The sequence below is a fragment of the Artibeus jamaicensis genome, unplaced genomic scaffold, assembly GCF_021234435.1.
Source record: "Artibeus jamaicensis isolate MK-2021 breed Jamaican fruit bat unplaced genomic scaffold, CSHL_Jam_final contig_1015, whole genome shotgun sequence".
In the NCBI taxonomy this organism is placed as follows: domain Eukaryota; kingdom Metazoa; phylum Chordata; class Mammalia; order Chiroptera; family Phyllostomidae; genus Artibeus; species Artibeus jamaicensis.
The window spans coordinates 20,724,599-20,746,765 of record NW_026521194.1 but is presented as its reverse complement, the minus strand read 5'-3'; the positions used below and the strand labels follow the sequence as shown (position 1 = coordinate 20,746,765).

Here is a 22,167-nt window from a genome sequence, read left to right as displayed (position 1 = left end):
GGGAATGATTGTACATTATGGTAACAGATCTGTATATATAATCTACCTTTTGCTACAGCATGAATGGAATTGGAGACTATTATGCTAAGTGAAATAAGTCAGTGAAAGAAAAATACCATATGATCTCACTTATAAGAGGAATCTAATGAGCAAAATAAACTAAAGAGCAAAACACAACATGGAAACATGACAGACTGACAGCTCCCAGCAGGGAGGAGAGTGGTGGACGATGGTGGAAAGGAGGGGGAGGGATCAAAGAACATACATGATTGACATGGACGGCAGTGTGGGAATTGACTGGGTGAGCAGTGGGTGGGCTGGTCAGAGGAGGGCAAAGGGGGGAAATTGGGACAGCTGTAATAGAGTAAGTGAGATTTAAAAAAATGTTAGGAGCTTTAGCTGATCAGCTATTTGAACTCTTTCAGCTATTTAGTAATAGAAGAAAATGGAATTGAATATGGTGTCAGCATGGAACAGCCTAATGATTCATTAACAGCCAATCATAATGATTCCGAAGATTCAAAAACACATTCTCAGGTAATTTGAGGTAGGGAGTCAACTGGGAACTTTTTCCCATTCTAAAGAACAACACGCCATTTAACAACTTTTTATGCTTAAGGAATATGTTATACTTAATGTATTTGAGAATTTTAACATTTTATTATCCATAGTTCTATCACATTTGGTTATGTATACTCATAAGTTTTATATACAAGAAAGCTTCTTATGTTGAATTACATTTTATAATTTCAGGTTGCATTTCTGTGGACAGTTTTATTTTAATAAGGTTGAAATAAAATATAATAAAAATCAACAATTTATTTAAGAACTGCTTTCTGTCTGTATCAGTCTGTGAACTGACAACTCTTGCCAAGTGTAAAGTAGATAATTAACTGAAAAATGAATGACATTTCATTTTTATTATAAATATTATTTAAAGGTTATTTTGTTTATATTTTACAAACACCTCAATGATTGTTTATTTTTTTCATTATTATTATTTTGCAAAGCATCCAACCTGTATGGACTCCAGGGATCCTTCCATTGGACAAAATAATTCTGATAGAGTTTTACCCATCACTACTCATGAAGCAGATAATTCACTCACATCACAGAATATACCAGGGCCCCTGACTCAAGCACAGACTCTTTCTACAGAGAAATTTCACCTAGTGGACCAAAATGGGCAACCTGTTCAATATGAACTTCAGTCATTGGGGGATTCTAATGCACAAATGGTGAGTATATTTTATAAATAACCAGTTTTATGCTGTTTATTAAATTATATTAGTATATGACCTGATATCTTTATTCTATTGTTTAATTTTTCAGTTACTATTTACTTTCAGTATTATTTTGTGTCAGTTTCAGGAGTACAGCATAGTGATTAGATAATCATTTACAAAGTGTTCCCCTGATATTTCCAGTACCCATCTAGCACCATATATGGTTATCACAGTATTATTGACTATAGTCTCTATGCTGTACTTTACATCCCTGTGACTGTTCTGTAACTATCAATGTGTAGTTCTTAATCGCTTCACCTTCTTCACCCAGTCAATTTCTTTACACTACTAACTTACATTGGAATCAGCCCATTCTGTATCTGTGCCCCTCCTACCAGTCTGGATGGATGTGGTTTCTTTAATTCTGTAGTTGTCAGACTTCCATTTAACTCAGTTTCTGACAGCGCTAAGTGATGGTGGTTCTATATTTTAGTTGTAATTTTGATGTGGTTGTGCAAAAAGGTGAGCCATGTCTGCCTGCGCTGCCATCTTGACCAGAAGCTCTCAAAAATTATTTTTTAAACCAGAACTTTGATTATAAATTATTGCAAGTGATCAACCATTTTATATGAAATTAATCCTTGTCTCTATTGTTTTTAGTCTAGGGCATTACAGAGTTAATCTCTGTGCATTTGTTCCCATATAATCGAGCTGAATTCTGGGGTTGAGAGTCATTGGTTGAGAGGTGGCTAAGTGTAGGCAAGCACTTTTTGTGTATATTCAGACTCAACAAATTTCTTGATCTACTTAAGGACTGAAATGCAAAGTAAGAGTAAGCTTCTGAAGCCATACTGCACGCATCACCAGCAGAGGTTAATATGCAATAAATAATTTAGATGTGAACCAACTACATTTTAATATGTCATGTCTAGTATGAAATACTTCTGTAATTTATACTGTTATTTGACATTTACTCTATTTGGTCTTAGAACATTTAGCAAGTCTGCACGTTCTGAGAGAAAGATCAAGCAGTCTAAATGTATGAAGTGTTAGGATTTCACCCATAATCCCTTTCCTAAAAAAGATGTTTTTATTTATTTTTTATTTTTTTTTTTTTTCCCAAAATTTTGGACACTATTTGAATCCTCAGATCAGCTTCTAGCTCTCACACTTGTCAGTCACCAATTTTTGTTGATTGTAACCCATATATGTTCAACATTCTCAGATATTCTGCTTGTTGCAGGCCTTCTAGAACATGGGTCACTTTCAAGAGATCCTCTACCATCTTTGAAGCATTTGTGCCACACTTTTATTTGTACTTCACTCCTTGCATCATCCCCCGAAACCTTCTGAATCATCTGAATGGTTTCTGCAGAGGAATGTTCAAGCTTAACACAAAATTTGATGCAGATTTGTTGCTCTACTTTCTCAGTCATTTTGAATGCGATGGCCACAGAGTACACATGCTTACTTAACTCAGTGGTGTCTCCTGCTACCACTGACTAGTACAATGAAGTCATCATTGTTTATGCATGCACATTCCACTCTCCTTGGCTGCTAGCTTACATCAATGTTGCACAAACTGTTCTCATTATATTAACAATGGCCAGACTTTCTCCAGACAGCTCTAATATCATTTACCAGGTAAACACCTAAAAGTGTACTTTAAGAGCTAAGGAGTCTTTTAAAAACACATATCCATAATACCAATTTACATATAAATTTAACTTCAATCCCTTAATTTTATCAATTATCCATTCAGTTTAAAATTTCTAGTTAATCTCATAATGTCATAATTTAAAACATAGTTTATTTGAATATTAATAAATTCCACAAATTGTTATTAGTTTCTCTTTTTTCAATATATTTTATTAATTATGCCATTACAGTTCTATTTCCCGCCTTCTTTCCCCTCCACCCTGCACACCCCCTTCCCCACCATTCTCCCCCTTTAGTTTATGACCACATGTCTCAAGTTCTTTAGATTCTATATTTCCCATACTATTCTTGCCCTCTACCCTATTTTCTACCTACCATCTATGCTACTTATTTTCTGTACCTTCTCCCCCCTTCTCCTTCTTCCACTCCCTCCATGTGATCTTCATTTCTGTGGTTCTGCTCCTGATCTAGCTGTCCTCTTAATTTGCTTTTGTTTTAGGTTTGGTTCTTAATTACTGTGAGTTTGCTGTCCTTTCACTGTTCATCTTTTTTATCTTCTTTTTCTTAGGTAAGTCCCTTTAACATTTCATATAATAAGGGCTTGGTGATGATGAACTCCTTGAATTTGATCTTATCTGAGAAGCACTTTATCTGCCCTTCCATTCTAAATGAAAGCTTTGCTGGATAGATCAATCTTGGATGTAGGTCTTTGGATTTCATGACTTGGAATACTTCTTTCCAGCCCCTTCTTGCCTGTAAGGTCTCTTTTGTAGGTGACTGTCCCCTTATCTCTTGCTGCTTCTAGGATTCTCTCCTTCATTTTAATCTTGGCTAATGTAATGATGATGTGCCTTGGTATGTTCCTTCTTGGGTCCAACTTCTTTGGGACTCTCTGAGCTTCCTGGATTTTCTGAAAGTCTATTTCCTTTGCCAGATTGGGGAAGTTCTCCTTTACTATTTGTTCAAATAAGTCTTTCACTTGTTGCTGTTCCTCTTCCCCTTCTGGTACCCCTGCAATTTGGATGTTGGAACGTTTAAAGATGTCCTGAAGGTTCCTAAGCCTCTCCTCCATTTTTTGAATTCTTGTTTCTTCATCCTTTTCTGTTTGGTCATTTTTTTCCTCCTTCTGGTCCACTCTTTTGATTTGAGTCCCAGTTTCCTTTCCATTACTATTGGTTTCCTGTGTATTTCTATTCATTTCAATTAGTTTAGCTTCCATATGTTCCTCTAATTTGTGACTAAAATCAACCAGTTCTGTGAGCATCCTGATCACCAGTGTTTTGAACTGTGCATCTGAAAGTTTGGCTATTTCTTCATCGCTTAGATTTATCGGCTCTGGGGCTCTGAGTTGTTCTTGAGCCATGTTTTTATCTGTTTGTGCCTGTTATGTATGAGGAGCGGAGCCTTAGTTGTTCACCAGGGTGGGGCCACCCAGGTCGCTGGTTTGTGATGCTGTATGTGGGGGTGTGGTCAGAGAGGGGCCCTCCAGGTCGCTGGTTTGTGATGCTGTATGTGGGGGGCAAGGTCAGAGAGGGACAATGGCGGTTCTCTCTGCCGCTTTGCACCACTGGGGCCTGCGCAGTTCGTCTCATCACCGCTAGCTCCTTCACCAGTTTATCTGCACTCGAATGTGTGACCACGGTTTGCCCTCAGTGGGTCCACCCGCTTCTCCATACCTGGGATTTGTCCATGGCTGATGGCACACCTGGGTCGAGTGCCTGGGTCAGTCTGGTGGATCTTTCCTGCTCAACCCCGCTCTGCTGCTGGCTCTGCCCCTCTTACTGGTTTGGCTGAAGGGTTCGTTGTTGTCAGACTTATGTGTAGTTCAATTTTCTGTGGTTTGGCTGCGTTTTTGTTGCTAAAACTTTGTTGTTTTTAAACTTGGTTATGTGAGAAGGCGAAGTGCTTCCACCTATGCCTCCATCTTGGCGGAAGTCCCTCTAATTTTTTATTTTTTAATTGTATTTATTGATTATGCTATTACAGTTGTGCCACTTTTTACCCCTTCGCCTGTCTCCACCCAGCACCATTCACTCCCTCAGGCAATCCCCATACCATTGTTCATGTCCATTGGTCATGCGTGTAAGTTCTTTGGCTACTCCATTTCCTATGCTGTACCCTACCTCTCCATGGCTCTTCTTTTTTTTTAATTTTTTAAATACATTTTATTGATTATGCCATTACAGTTGTTCCATTCCCCCTTTCATTCCCCTCCACCCTGCACACCCCCTCCTCCACATTCCCCTCCTTTAGTTCATGTCCATGTGTCACAAGTTCTTTAGTTTCTACATTTCCTGTACTATTCTTGCCTTCCCCATCTATTTTCTACCTACTGTCTATGCTACTTATTCTCTGCACCTTCTCCTCCCCTCTCTTAGTTTCTGAAAAATGTTTATGATTATATTTATTGAGGCGGGTTTTTATTAATTTAATTTTTTTCAAATGACTCCCTTAAAAGGAGGAATGCAGTCTCTATCAGGCATGCATCATCAATGCTTTCACATTTTCACCTAGCAAAAAGGAAGTCTGGAAAAAAAAGGAAGAAGGGAAAGTGGAACAGAAATGAATAAGGAGAGTTAATTGCACTAGGTAGAGGTAAAATAGTAAAATTGTGTCTGCAGAAAGTAGTATGTTAGGTAATAAAGTTTATAGGCTGCTAAAAAATCTAGAACTATAGGATAAACTTATTTCAAATATGAATTTATTAGTTATATCTTCAAATGTTTTTTAAACTTCAGGTTCTTTTTTAGTTGACATTCTTCTAAATTTCTGGCAATGGGTTCAGGTATTAAACTGAAAAGAAAGTATTATAAATATACTCTTTTCTCTATGTTTTTAGACTTTTGGGGACTCTGTAGTATTTCCTGTGGACCTAGAAAGGATATATATAAATACAGAGATATAAAAAACAAATGCTGTTTTAAGTAGATATATAACAAGTTATTGTTTTTAAACTAATGAACTAAAATCATCTAGGTGATTACTACACAAATAGGTCAAACATTGTTGGGTAGTACAATAAATATAAAAAAGTTAATATATTCAGTTCAATTAGAGCCTTGTTCAGATTACTAAGTCATTAGGTCTTGCCCCTGTGTAATGAATGAGACATAGGTGGTTCAGATCCTAGGACATACGGTCCAACTGCCTGTCTTCATCCTAGTTCTACCACCTACCGGTTGTGAGACTGGAAAAAGTTTTTATGTATCTCAGTGTTTTCATCTACATAATGATGATTTCATCTGTGATAGTATTGACCAAAGAGGTAGGCATGTCTTTAATAATTTAATTAATAACTTTGTTAAATTACTGTAGGCTTATGCATTTGATTTCTTTTTTAATGCTTCCAAGATGATTGTTGCCAGCTCATTAGAAAATGGACAGGTGCTTCGTGTAATTCCATCTACCCAGACAGGAATGGCACAAGTGATTATACCTCAGGGGCAGCTTGTGGATATGAATAGTCCTCAGGGTGAGTACTAATTGGACATAGGGGATTTTAGAATGTTTTTAAAAAAGAAATGTATATTTAGGAAAATCATCTTATCAAAGTCAGTGCAAAATTTATTTATTTGGGCAAAATTGTGAACTGAATAAGTAGAAAAAGTTTTATAGCCCAAGTAAATTTCAAGTTGATTTTCAACTCCTATCTACGTTAGCTATGTATTCCGTTTTGGAATTCTATGAAGCTGGTTGACTCTTGCTTCCTCTCAAATGATCAGTGAGTGTAAAATAAATTCTTCTTAATTATAACAACAGTAATAATAACAACAACAATAACAAGAATATGGGCTAATAGCTATTGGAGATTTTACATTTGTATTTATATCAATGTTGTTGTTAGCTGTGTGACTTAGTACTTTTTTTTAAGGGTACTTGCATCCTCTTTGCTCTTTTCCTCTTGTTCTTTCAAATTCAGAAATGAGACTCACATTTTTAGTTTCTTTTTATTTTTCTTTACCTATTTAATGATATCACCAATCTCTTCCTTTCCCTTCCCTTGCTTTTTCATCTATTTGAATTTTGTCTAACATCATAGTTATGTTGTTTTGTCACTATTCACAGTTAATGATTTAGGGTAGATATTTTTACCTTGGTGTTATGACTTTTTGTCTTTGTTAATAGTCACTAAAATGTAAGAAAAAAAGCATAGTTTGAAGAAAATATAATAAACATGGTATAGAAATAAGAGTCAGTTTTACATTTTCCTATTATACTGTGAAACTCTTAATACATATAACAATTACTTGTACCACTCATATCTTAGCTGTTCAATGTAAGTACCACTCTTAATTACATTATTTTAGTAGTCAGTATTATAATTGGAAAGTAAACAAGTTTATCAGAGAGATTCCCAGTAAAGCATTGTAAGTTTTATGATTTTTAGTTTCAGAGCATATCTTCCCTGTCCTATTTCAAATATGTAAATTATAGTTAGTTACATTCTCAGGCTCTTATTCAAGATACTGATGTTGCTTTGTTCTTGTTATTGTGGTTAAGACGCCTCTGAAGAGAAACCCAGCAACAGAAACTTACCAACTGTGAGAGTGGATGCTTTAGCAGAAAATAATAGTGCTTATATACTTCATCCACAAGCATCCCTCACATTGCCCACGACGACAGTGACCAGGTGAGTCAGCAGGAAAGAGGAACTTATCTTTTGTTATCACCATGGAAATGTTTTTAAGTTATTCCATCTAAAGCTGGCTTACTATCGAAAAAAATCAGAAATCCAGGAAATAGAATAAACTGTCATCAAATATATATTTTAATGTCATCTTGGCAACAAGAGACTACTCTAGAAAGTATGACTATCCAAAGTGCTGCTTTTACTTAGTAAACCGTTCCTGTGATGTTTTGGAGCAACCTGAAAACATCTGATACTAACAGTTTTTAGAATTAAAAAAATGCTATTCTAGATAGCATTTCCAGATGCTATTCACAGGTGACACTGGTGAATAAAAATCCTAAAATTTTTAATGGTTTCATCACATTTTTATTTGTTTAATTCCTCTGTGGTAAAGTATTTAAAATGTGTTTTGTTAACATTTATTTCAGCTTTTACTTTTGCTTTAAAATAACACTTTACACTAATTTAGGGAAATAAAGATAATGGTTTTTATATTAATATTCTTTTTTGAAAAGATTTCACTTATTTTATTTTTAGAGAGAGGAGAAAGGAGGGAGGGAAACATTGATGTGTGAGAGATAGAGAGCAATCATTTGCCTCCCATACTCCCCAAACTGGGGATTTGGCCCATAACCCAGACATGTGTCCTGACTGGGAATAGAACTGGCAACCTTTTGGTTCTCAGACTGGCACTGAATCCACTGAGCCACACCAGCCAGGGCTGTATTATTAATATTCTTTTAATTGTTCTATGAAAATATTTTAAAATTAATATAATACTTATGACCCAAGTTCTAAGACTGAACTTGACATAATATCATGCAATTCTTGACAAGTCATCTGAAGATGTTTTATTAGCTCATTTTTTGATAAATGAAAATAATTATATAATAATAAGAATATAAAATAAGCTTTTAGAGAGAGATAAAATACTTGAACTTGTTGGAAGAGCTAAACTGGGCCTTTTCATTAGCAGTTAGTAAATAGTCATGATTAAATAAAATTATAATGAATATTCTTATCAGATCAATCTGTCATCATTATTATAGTTTCTTATTGATGATCTCAGTCTTTTGTCTTTGATACCAGCAAAGAGAATAAAGCAGTTGAATGCCATGTGAATGTCTGTGTGTGTAACTTCTAATATGTCTTTATATCTATTTCCCCTCGTCCCAGAATGCTTGAAGAGCCATTTCTGGCCCCTCTCCAGCCACTTTCTTCTAACACACCTATGTGGGCCTGCCGTCTTAGGAGCTGTGAGGTAAGTTAAAAATAATCCTTACCCAGCTTCACTTAATGAACTACAGTTCATCCCAAAATGTCCACTTTTAATATGACTAACAGAGGCTCTACCTGTACTATTTTGTTCATGTTTATTCTATATCTGATCTCATCTAGTCTTTTATTTGTTAGCAATTGTGAGTTCTGTTAAAGCAGAGATCATATGAATCTTCTCACCTCACTATCATTTCTTCCCTTGTCTTCCATGAAACTTTGCTATCGTGTTTCTCTACTTTTTATTTTTTGACCATTCTTTCTTTGCTTGCACCTATTTATTTGCATATTCACAGTGGAAATTCTTCAGATTTCACTGTTTAACCTTTTTTTATTTCTCCACATTTTATCTTTTGGAGAGCTCATTAACTTTTTTGGCTTTCCACTATCACTTTTATAAAAATGATCCCCAAATCTGTATCACCAGTTCTTTCTTTTGTTTTTAAAAAATGTTTGAATTTATTGGGGTGACACTGGTGAATAAAATTATATAATTTTTCAGATGGACAATTCTGTAATACATTATCTGTATATTGTATTTTTGTTCACCACCCCAAGTCAAATCTCCTTCCATCTCCATGTCCCCCCTTTACCTTCTTCTACCTTACTTCTCCTTCTCCCCCCATCCCCTTTCTCTCTGGTAATCACCATTCTATTTTCTATGTCTATGAATTATTAGCTTAATTCCTTCACCTTTTTCATCCAGCTTCTTAATCCCCCTTCATCTGACAGTTGTTGGTTGTTCTCTTTATCTATGAACCTGTTTTTATTTTGTTAGTTTATTTTGTTCATTAGATTCCACATGTAAATAAAATTATATGGTACTTGTCTTTCTCTGATTGGCTTATTTCACTTAGTGTAATACTGTCCATGTTTGTCTATGCTGTCACAAAAGCTGATATTTCCTTCTTTTTAAAGGCGGAATTGTATTGCATTGTGTAAATGTACTGCAGTTTTTTATCTACTTGTTGACTGTTGGGCACTTGAGCTGCTTCCAAATCTTGGCTATTGTAAATAATGCTGCAATGAAGATAGGTATGCATAGATTCCTCAAATTAGTGTTTCATGTTTCTTCGGACATATTCTGAGAAGTGGAATTGATAGGTCACTAGGCATATCCATTTAAAATTTTCGGAGGTAACTCCTTACTGCTTTCTGCAGTGGCTGCACCAGTCTGCATTCCCACCAACAGTGCAGGAAGGTTCCCTTTTCTCTCCATCCTCACCAATACATGTTTGTCAATTTATTGATGATAGCCATTCTGGCTTGTGTGATATGATATTTCATTGTGGTTTTTAAAAACATTATTTTTATCACCATGTATCCTCCCATACCCTTTTCAACCTCTACCCACCCCCTGCCCCCATAATGTTTTAATTATGGGGCACCTTTGAGTACTCAAAGACATTGAGCACCTTTGCATATGTCTTTTGGCCATTTGTATGTCCTCTTTGGAGATTGGTACAGTCACTGTGGAAAAACTTGTGGAAGTTCCTCAAAAAATTAGAAATGGAAACTGCGTTATGACCCAGTCATTCCACTTCTCAGTGTGTATCTGAAGAAACCCAAAACATTCATTGTAAAGAATATATTACATCCCTATGTTCTGTGCAGCATTATTTACAATAGCCAGTTATAGAAATGGACAAGTTGCCTATCAATGGACAAGTGGATAAAAAAGTGGTGGTACATATATATACTATGGAATAGTACTCAGCCATAAAAAAGAATGAAATCATACCATTTGCAACAGCATGGATGGATGCTAAGTGAAATAAGCCAGTCACAGAAAGACAAATATTACATGATTTCAATTATATGTGTAATCTAAAAGACAATGTAAATGAACAAACAAAACAGAAACACAAAAAGATGTAGGGAAGAGACTGATGGTTGCCATAAGAGAGGGAGGTTGGGGGACTGGGTAAAAAAATGGTGAAAGAAGTGCAGATTGGTAGTACAAAATAGTCACGGGGATGCAAAGTAAAGCATGGGAAATATGGTCAATATTATTGTAGTAACTATGTATGGTGCCAGGTGGGCACTGGAACTGTCAGGGGAAACATTTAGTAGAGTATATGATTGTCTCACCACTGTGCTGTATACATGAAACTAATAGAAAATAATATCAAATATAAACTGCAATTGGGAAAAATTTTTTAAATAATTTAAAAGAAAAATACATAAAGTGTATTAGCAAGATAGAAATTAAAAGTGGAGCTAAAGAATAAAGAAAAACAAGAATGAAGTCATAAAATGGAAGTAAGAAATGTGTATCTTAATGAACTACATGCATGTCTGTGTGCATGTCTATGTGTATATGTATGCACACACAGACACATGCCACATGTCTACAATCTGAGCATCTGCATTCAGGAGAAAGGTGGCTTCTTCAGTACAGGGAATGACTGAGCACAGGGATGTGGCAGCTGACTCTTCAGCTGTCTCCACCCAGCCTCCAGCCCCAGACTCTCTTCATGCAGCTCTAGTCTGCTTTGCTCTCCCTCCGCTGGAGCTCAGGGGTAAAATTGTAACACCATCTGAAGATTCTGAAGGAAGACGGGTGGGATTCACAATTTTCAGTCTATGGGGAGAGATAAGATTCAGACTCCTTTGGGAGAGAGGGAGAGACAGAATTAACATTCAAAAAGGAAAACCTAGTTAATTAGTAAATTTTGTGTCTACTAGGTACAAGTACTATATTTTGCTGTGTATAATGTGCACCCACATTTCTGTGCACATTATAAATGAGATTGTTATACCCATTGTATTTTATGCCCATGTATAATGCACATCCTTATTTTTTCCTCAAACGTGGAAAAAAGTGTGCATTATACACAGTAAATATGGTAATTATGCTGATTTTCCTAAGCTACCAAAAAAAATTCCATTATCTATTTTTGATGCTAAGGTCAGACAGGAATTTCTCTCAGAGAAGGATCTTCATGAAAACAAGGTTGATATAATGAACAAATTATTTTATATAATCTTTATATGAGAAACACTACAATTTTCATAGGTTTTCAAAATAGATGGATGGCATCCTACAAAATCAGTTTCAGTAAAGAATGCCCACAGGGAACCAGTACATTGTGGCTAGTTTTATGCTTATTTGGTTAGATATAGGGGTAGAATTTTAAGTATCTGGAAGAAGGGATATGATATGTTCTTCAAGCTATCTTCCCTAAGCATTATTAGTCTCAAACAAGATTTTGATGAAGTCATTGTGACAATGAGTTTGGCATTCCCAAACAAATACCTAGACAATATCTATTTGATGAAGCTGGTTGAATTCAGATCAGATCCACTGGTTGTAATAGATCATTGATCTGAGGGGAGAAATGACATTCTCTTTTGAGAGTTGAGGAGTCTTTCATCTAGGACAATCACTTCATTAAATTTTTTGTACAATGAAACATATTTGCTAACAATTTTGTTATTTAATTTTTACTACTTGCAGAAAATTGGAGATTCATACCGGGGCTACTGTGTAAGTGAGACTGAATTAGAAAGTGTTTTAACATTTCACAAACAGCAAACACAGAGCGTCTGGGGGACCCGCCAATCTCCAAGCCCAGCCAAGCCAGCCTCACGTTTGATGTGGAAATCCCAGTATGTCCCATATGATGGAATTCCATTTGTCAATGCAGGTACATTTTAAAATAAATATTTTAAAAGGTTAGCAGTAGCAATGATCCATTATGAAACTGTGGTTTTCCTAAGGTGATTCATTTTCATTTTGGTAGATGATAATTGTTAATTGATAAAAGGTATATTAAACAAAAAAGAAAATATAATAAACCAATTTTTATGTTGTAAAATTGCATTTATTTTATTAAATAAATCATGCTTCCTCTAGATATTATGCCGAAAATAGAAAATAAAAATATTGAAATCCTAGGTAGAACTATTTAATACAAATTTAAATAATAAGTAATTTTATTATTTGAAGTATGTACATCTCTTGGGTTTTGTTTTTGTTTTTTCATCCAATCTAGATAGACTATCCTTCTCTCTTCATTTATCTTGTGGTACAAATTTGTGTCCATTTTATATAGCTTATAATTCTTAAGTTACTTTATAGAATTTGCATACAATCAGGAATTACTTAGAATTTTAATATTAGGGTTCTCAAGCATCGGGTGTATTATATACAGTATTCTCAAACACTGATGTTTACTAAAGCAATATAGTTTCAAAGAATTCCTGGAGATTCACCCTAGGACTAGTCAGTCCCCACTGAACCTAGAAATAAGTGATTTATTTCAGGGTTATTCAACTGGAATCTTGGACCTCTGAGGGTAGAGAGAGTAGAGAAAGATAAATGTAACTTCTTCTCAGGTTTATCCATATTCTATAAAAGAAATGGAACATTTTTCACCTCCCTAGTTCTAATCCCTCTCTTACCTCTTCACAAGCAGCCACTATGTGAATTTGGTGTGTATTTTTCTAGTCTGTTTCTATACATTCCCATACATATTTATATTTTTAATAATATATTTCGTTTATTGCATATTTAAAAATATATATAAGTAGCAAACTGTAGACATTATTATATAAAATTTCACTCACTCCCAGTTAACTCAATTTAATTATGTAACAGTCCAGCATATGACCAAACCACAATTTTTTTTTATAAATAATCATTTAGGTTGTCTCCAACTTTTCAGTATCACAAAGAATGCTATAGTCAGAGGTCCACAATATACATTTTCTGTTGAAAATATGTAATTCGTTTTTTTTTAATGTATATGTGTTAAGATGGAATTAATGTGTTATGAATCATGCCTATTTCATCCTTGTAAGATTCTTTCAAATAGTTCAGAGGTGGTTGTGCAGGTTCAAAACTCCTTTCTCCAAAATTTTTTGTACAGATGTGTTTTAGAATTCTGTATTTTTGGACTGTAATAAGGTAATATTATAAAATACTTCTAGCGCATACTCTACAGAAAGTAACATATGATCAGACAAGTAATATTTTATGGGTAGTCAACACTAAGGAATAAATTAAGAGTATAAATGACCTCTTAAACTTCAGGTCAGGATTTACAGGTAAATGAGTTCGAAAAATTTTTGTTTTTTGAGCTTTTTAGATTCAGAAATTTACACAAAGAATTGATGACCTGTACCAGTTTTTATTTCCTTCAGCTGTGCATGAAAATTTCCCTTTCCCACTTTCACTGTATGACTTAGCATTGTCATTCTTTTAAAAATCTTTATATTTTCATATGCATATCAAAGTAATAGTAATAATACTTGAAATCCTATGACTCCAGGTATCTATCATCTAGTTTCAACAACTATCAGTGTGTGGTAAATACTGTCTCATCTACACCCCAGCCCACTTCCTCATTCCCCACTCCCAAGATGATTTTACATTAAATTCCAGATATGTCACTTAATCTACTACTAAAGAGATGAGGACTCTGTCTCTGTCTGTCTGTCTCTATGTATATATATATATATATATATATATACACACACACACAGAATATAATGAGAATCCCATTATCATATTTTAAAAGAATTAACAGTAATTTCTTAATGTCAAAATGTCTAATGTTCACATTCCTCCACTTATCTCATAATTCTTTTTTTATAGGTTTGTTCAAATTTACATCCAAAGGAAGTTCACAAATTATATTTGGTTAATATATCTCTTAACTCTATTTTAATCTAAAAATTTCTGTCCTATTTTCTTCAGCTAGTTTGTTATATAGAGTTTGCCATATTCTGCATTTTGCTGATTCCAGCTCTGTCATGTAGGTTAACATGCTCTTTTATCTCCTCTACTTTCTGTAAACTGCTAAATCTAAGAGGCTTGACTAAATGAAGATCCAATCTTCATAAAAGTATTTTGCAGGAATACCTCATAGGTTCTGTGTACTTTTTATTGCTATCTATATGTAACACCTTTTAATGATGTTAAGATTGATCAGTGGGGTCAGTTGTTGTAGAGTATGTCAGTTATTTTTATTTTTGCCAATCTGAAGATTGTGAAATAGTGTTTTACTATTGTTTTGATTTATATTTCCTTCTTTACTAGTGAAGTTGAACAACTATTTATTTTTTCACTTATCATCCATTTTTTCTTTCTGAATTGCTTGTTCATAGCCCTTGCCCATTTTTCTGTTTGGTTGTTTCTTTATTTTTTAAAAAAATCATTTGTGTTTCTTTTAATCTTTTATATGTGTATTATAAAATACTGTTTTTCAAACTGCTATTTTCATTTGTATTTATGGTATCTTTTAAATACAAGTCTTACACTTTTTTAAAGTAAAGATTTCATTTATTTTTAGAGAGAGGAGAAGGGAGGCAGAAAGAGAGGGAGAGAAGTGTTGATGTTTGAGAGCTACATTGATCAGTTGCCTCTCATATGCTCCCAACTGGGGGTCTGACTGGCAACTGTAGCGTGTGCCCAGACTGGTAATAGAACTGGTGACCTTTCAGTTCACGGGCTGGCACTCAATCCATTGAGCCACACCAACCAGGGCACAAGTTTTACATTTTAACATCAGCTTTATCAACATTTTAAGTTATGATTTGCACTTTCAATTTTATATTTTTGAAGATTGCTGTACCCTAGTATAAAATATTCAACTTAAAATCTAAACTGCATAGTTTTTACTTCTATTTATTTGTATTATCTCTTGCTGCATAACAAATTACCCCAAACTTGGTGGCTGAAAACAACAAACATTACCTCATAGTTTTTGTGCATTAGGAATCCAAGAGAGGATTATCTGCCTCAGGTTCACAAGAGGCTCACAAGACTGCAACTAACGTGTGAGCTGGACAGGGGTGGATCTGCTTCCAAGCGCATTTATGGTGCTGTTGGCAGATTTTACTCTTTGCCACGTGGATCTCTGCACTGGGCTGACTTACTATGTGACAGGTGATTTTTCTCAGAACAATCAAGCAAGGACAAGAGAGTACCTAAGATGGAAGTCACAGACTTTTAAAATAATCTGTTATCAAAAATAACATTCTATCAATTCAGTTATATTCATTAGAAGTAAGTGAATAAGTCTAGCCATGTTCAAGGGAAGGGAAGTACACGAGGACATGAGTACTAGGAGGCAGGGATCATTGGGGGCCATCTTAGTGACCGGTTATCATATTGTCCTAACAGCCCAAATAGGAAAAAGGAAATCATTATAAAAGGAAATAAAATTTTAAATGATACTAATATTTATTAACAAATGTAGCATGTGTTAATTTCTATGTATAAAATGGTAAGTTTTGTTATTAAAATCATGTATGTAAATACCAGTTGACATTCAGTTAATGTAGTTACTGAATGTTACTTGTTTCTTTAACATGTGGTATATTTGGTAAATATTACAATTAACTTTATTTTTAAAAGATTTTATTTAGTTAGCTTTAGAGAGTGGGGAAGGGAGGAAGCAAGAGAGGGAGAGCAGCATCAGTGTATGAGAGAAACACTGATTGGTTGTTTATCACCATGTGCCACAACCAGAGCCAGGCCACAACCCAGGCATGTGCCCTGACTGGGAATCAAACTGGCAACGTTTCAGTTTGCAGGACAGTGCCCAACCCACTGAGCCATACCAATTGGGGCTTGTTTGTACATTTTATTTTAGTAAGATTTATTGCTGTGTTCTTTCTCTAAAGTGCTTTAATGACAATACAGATTTTGACATTGCTACCACCAAGTTATTTTTAATCTAGTATCCAGAACAGATGGATACTTGATTTAATATCAATAGTTGGTTTTGGCCCACAGGGAGTAGAGCCGTGGTAATGGAGTGTCAGTATGGGCCAAGGAGAAAAGGTTTCCAGTTAAAAAAAATCAATGAGCAGGAAAGCAGGTCTTGTCAGCTCTACAAAGCCACTTGTCCAGCCCGGTAAGCTTTCTTTTATTTTTTTATTAAGTACTTATTTTTGAATAGCTAATATACACTTTTTGAAGTTTAAGCAGCTCCAGAAAAATACACAGTGAAATCTGAGCTTCCTCTTACCCCTACTTCTTCTTTAAGGCAACAACTCTTACCAGTTTCTTGAGTTACCCTACATAGATATTCTGTGTATATGCGTACACACACACACACACACACACACACACACACACACACACACACATATATTCTCCTTTACCCTCATAAATGTAAAAGATCTTAGTAAAGCTTATTAATGTTTCCTTTCCTTAAAGTTTAGGTAGTAGTGTACCATTTTTTGCGCTATGAATTCACATTGATTTATTTTCATTCTGAATGCCTATTTTGATTATTTACTGCACAGCTATTAAGCTTCATAGTAGTTTGAATGTAATAACATATACTACTGTATACTTTGCCTTAATTCATTCCAAATCTATCTCAAAGTTGCCAAAGTTGCCATAATGAGTACATAAAATCACTCATTTCTTTTTAAAAATATTTTAAAAATTGAAATATAGTTAACATACAAGATATTAGTTTCATGGTTCCTTCTTATTAATAGTTATATAATAGTCTATTTATGGACAAATTATCATTTACTTAATTAGGCCCATAATGATGGACCTGTATGCTTTATTTCTTTATTATTGCTGCAGTTAATATTGGGTTGGCCAAAAAGTCTGTTTAGTTTTTTCTGTAAAATAAAAGACACATTTTTCATTTTTACCAGTAACTTTATTGATTTGGATATTTTGATTATGTTGACTGTTTCCCGCTATTGGCTTCTAGTGGGTAGAGGCCAGAGGTTCTGCTAAACGCCTTCCAATGCCTAATACAGCCCCATGGGAAAAAATTATTTGGCTAAAATGCCAACAGTACTAAGAAATTTTGCAAAACACTTTTGACACGTTCAGTCAGTCACAATGCGTTCTCCATACATGACACAAATCTTTTTTTTTTTAGTTTCAGTTGTGTTTTTACCTTTCTTGAAATAATAAAGCATGATATGCTGAAAATTTGTATATTTTCTTCCATCTTCAATATTAAAGTGGCTGCACACAAATTCACCAATTTTGATAAGTTTTTTTAAAAATGCAGACTGACATGACAGCTGTCACAATACAGTTTAACAAAATTGTATCAAACGAGTTAACGACAACTAAGCACCACTGGAGCTATTGTACAGAAAAAACGTGCTACTAGAGCCATCGTATGGAAGAAACTAAATCAACTGTTTAGCCAGCCCAATAACTTTGTACCTCTTTATATGCTTGTGCAGCTATATCACTAGGATAAATTCCTTGAAATGTTATTGCTAGGGAAAAGATGGTGGTTTTTTAAAAAATTTGACATTTGAAAAAAAAGTTGCTTTTTAGAGAAATTTTTACCAATTGTGGTCATAGCAGCAATGTATGAGACCAACATAGTAAGTTTTAGGTACAGTAGGACTATGGAGTTATTATTGCTGTGGGTGAGAATGAAAAATGTGAACCAATAAAATATTTTTATAATGTCTTATATAATATTCTTTTTTCAGACATTGAAAATGTTTTATATTATCAGGTTCAATAAAATTTTTAAAAGATAATGTAAATGTTGGACTTGGTTGATATTTGAAACATTTTAACATCATATCTTATATCACAAACCTCAGCATTCTCAAGTTTTTGAGTCCAGTTCAGAAGACTTTTCATGTTTAATCTGATCAAGTTAGCTTTAGGTCGTATTTAAACTTGACCATGAAACAGAGGTTTCAGCTGATTTTTACATATGGTAATAAATCTAAAACTTTACATGTGACTTGGGAGAAAAGCTCTGTATGTGAAGAAACCATTTTATTCTATTTTATTCTATAAGTACTTTATGAGTATCTACTCTGTACCCTGCAACTATATTGGGTGCCATGGGAAAGAGGGCGGCTAAAAAAGGTGTTAGATTTTATTTAAACATGAGGAACTTAAAATGTTGTTGGGGTAGATCAGTAAACAAAAACTTTCTGAGAACGTGATAGTATATTATGGATTACCTGTCTTCAGAGGGAATATATCCATGCAAACTCATTAATAGCAAAGAAAATACTTAGCTAAGAAAGCCTGGATGCTGAAGTTTAGATTGAATTTGGATACATAGGGAATTAAAGGAAAAATAGTATAGGCGAGGAGAACTATATACATGAAGATATGGCATGATTATATATTTGGTATCAGAGAAGGAAGGATGTTTCTTTCATTAAGATGATAAATTTCATAGGAAAAGCAATTTTATATTTAAAGTAATTGAAATTAAGATTAGGTAAATAAGCTAGAATCACATGGAATGCCTTGAATGCTGCCAAGAAATTTTACTTGATTAAAGGACAGATAGATTCTTTAGTAGAGTAGTACATATGTGAAGAATCACTGTGGCATTGATGTATTAAGTGGATTTTAGTATTGAGATCGGATGTCTAGAGGCCCAGAAGTAGGCTATTAAAATAGCCCAGGTATGAGGTGTTCATGGTTTTCAGGAGAATAGAGAAGTGGCAAATCTAGAAAAAAATGCTAATATCCAGAAATGTTTAGATATTTTTACTGAAGTCATGATCATTTTTAACTTGTTAAGTATTATGATGCACTGAGAGTGTAGCATATCTTTTATGTAATCTTCTGAATGCTTTCTAGATTAATGGAATTTTTTCTGAATATTAATGCTTCCAATAAAGTTCTGTTTGATAAATTAGGTTCTTTTAAGATTACAATATAATGAAAAATTCTTTTTTTCCCTTATAAAAAGAATTTACATTAAAAAGGTACAAAAGTTTCCTGAATATAGAGTTCCCACAGACCCCAAAGTTGATAAGAAAATAATCCGAATGGAGCAAGAGAAAGCCTTTAACATGCTAAAGAAGAACTTGGTAGATGCTGGTGGTGTTCTTAGGTAGGACATTTATATAGTTCTTTTATTTTATAAATTAATTAGCTCCATTTGCAAGAATTTCTTCTGTAAGAAAAATTATAATTATGGTTTCTAATTTATTTTAAGAAATTGATTTTATAGGGGAAGGGTGGTATAACGGGGTTAAATGGTAATGAAAAAATACAGTGAAAAAATGTTTAAAGGTGGTTTTTATAAGGTGGATCTCTCACTAGTAGTTCCCTAGGTATTAAAGTAATTTACCACTGTATAGGCCATTGAGTTTATCAGACAGATGTCTTGGCTGCGTTTGACCAAAGAATTCTGTGTGTCATATAGAATTTTCTTTTCCAAAATGACAAATACTTTCTTAGCAACACATTTCACTATATATTTAGTACTTTGTTTCAGACATTTACTAGGAGCCATATTTGCAGTTACCTGAATATTTTTTAACCCAGCTTGGACTACTTGTGGCAGCCAGAAATGAAATTGAACCCCTACATAAAATTTTATTTTATATCTTTTATACTACAGTCATTTAAAATATTTAATTTAATTTAATTTTTTAATTAAATTTATCGGGGTGACATTGGTGAATAAGATTATATAGGTTTCAAGTGTAGATTTCTGTGATATGTGATCTGTATTTTGCATTGTATGCCTACCACCCAAAGTCAAATTGTCTTCCATCACCATATATTTGTCTCCCTGAGGTCTTAAGAAGTAATACTAGCTTTCTTTCTTATTTTCTTTTATATGCCAGCCCAGGTGAAAAATTTACAATTGCACAATTTGCAATTGTGTATGGTTAAGAGTATGGACCATAGTTTGTGTGTAATCTTAAAAAAAAACTTTCATATAGGTGAAAAATGAGTCGAGTCAATAATGAGATCATTTAGTTTGGAGAACATTGCGGATGATTTTTATGTAGGCTCCATTTCATGCAATATCAGTCATTGCAAGCATCTTGCCTAAGTATATTAAAACAGCATCCTAGTAGGTCAATTTATTTTCTTAGCATTAGTGTTTTTGCAGTGCCCTACTGTACGAGAGACCTGTATTTGCCTTTTAGTTCATTGTCTTGCTCATTGGGATAACAGGAGCTGCAGTGCTTGCTCTAGTGACAGTTCACGGGGCTCCTGTCAGAGAAGATTCTCCCACGTAGCTCAGTTTCGATATACTGAATTATATCCCTTCTTTGGTTGGAAGGATAATAGGTAAAACACAGAAGTTGTAATCTGGAAACAAAGTGGTAGAAAAATGGGAAAATGTACATTTAAAAAGATGATGTAAAAAGTCATTATTCTGAGGTGAAATTTACTTAATATGAGATTTAAAATACCATTTCCATATATACTTAAATCCTCTACCCTCTTTAATGTTTGGGCCATAGTAAAAAGTCTGTAAAAAAAACAAAGCAAAACAAAATTTGTATTAATTGGGTTTAAAGCCAATCTTAGAAGAGTTAAGCAGAGTACATTTTGAATTTGTATTCTATATGATATGATATAAATTTTTTCTTAAAAGAGTATTCCTTCTCTTAATGAGTATTAACATAGGTAATTATGATTCTTGCCTTTGACTAGTAATATAATTTTAAATATTTTCTCTTGTCAGGTGGTATGTACAGTTACCTACACAGCAAGCTCATCAGTATCATGAATTAGAGACTCCCTCCCTCCCTTTGTCACCCTCCCCTTTTCCTGTGCCGTCTCTTGAAGAAGAGGAAACTACAGTTAGAGATGAGAACTGTACATTACCCTCACGTCTGCATCCTCAAGTAGCACAGAAGATTCAAGAATTAGTATCACAGGGAATAGAACAAGTGTATGCAGTAAGGAAACAGCTAAGGTACAGTAGAAACAATGTTTTCCATTTTTGTTACTTTAAATATTAACATTATAAATATTCCTGGGATATATGCAATTAAAGTAGATAAGGAATATATATTAATTTATTAAAATCTTATTGCCCGGACTGGTGTGACTCAGTGGGTTGGGCATTACCCCACATACTGAAAGTTGGTTCGATTCCCAGTCAGGGAACATGCCTGGGTTCGGGACAGGTGACCCTTTGGGGGCATGCAAAACCCTGTTGGGGTGTGTGAGAGGCAGCTGATTGATGTTTCTCTTGCACATGGATGTTTCTCTCCCTCTCTTTCCCCCTCCCTTCCCTTCTCTCTAAAAATAAATAAAGTATTTTTAAAAATCTTAATATTAGCTGATCATTTTCCAGCAGATGCTTGGCAAGCCATATAATGATTTGACTTACTTATCTTAAATGATATGGAATATCATTTAAGATATTCCATATACAGGTTTGCCAGATTGAACTATTTCTAAATGGTATATGAATTGAATTATGTAATAAATGCCTTTGCAGAAAAACATCTATGCAGAATCAAAGATTTTAAAATCTCTAGGCCAAGGTATTAGAAGCTATTTGAAATAAAATTAAATTTTGTTACAACAAAAGAATATAGATAGTTCTTTGTCTATGAAAGCTCTTATGTAGCAGTCCTGACTAATTTTATTGATACTCAGGATATAATAATTAACTATTATTGTCATGTAGTCAGTGT

At 34.1% G+C, this 22,167-nt stretch overlaps 1 protein-coding gene across 9 annotated transcripts in view; it reads left to right on the top strand.

Moving 5' to 3' along the window:
* Positions 1-22,167, top strand: part of CARF (calcium responsive transcription factor) — a 45,264-nt gene that overhangs the window by 10,471 nt on the left and 12,626 nt on the right. For all 9 annotated transcript variants that reach the window (XR_005085370.2, XR_005085369.2, XM_037165974.2 and 6 more), the window contains 9 exons: positions 426-537; positions 1,011-1,238; positions 6,237-6,357; positions 7,386-7,515; positions 8,692-8,776; positions 12,251-12,440; positions 16,538-16,658; positions 19,464-19,607; positions 21,204-21,437. Coding sequence is in view for 7 of the 9 variants with exons in the window: in XM_037165974.2 (XP_037021869.2) it covers positions 469-537; positions 1,011-1,238; positions 6,237-6,357; positions 7,386-7,515; positions 8,692-8,776; positions 12,251-12,440; positions 16,538-16,658; positions 19,464-19,607; positions 21,204-21,437 (1,322 nt within the window). In the remaining 2 variants the exon portion in view is untranslated. The remainder of the gene's footprint in view (positions 1-425; positions 538-1,010; positions 1,239-6,236; positions 6,358-7,385; positions 7,516-8,691; positions 8,777-12,250; positions 12,441-16,537; positions 16,659-19,463; positions 19,608-21,203; positions 21,438-22,167) is intronic.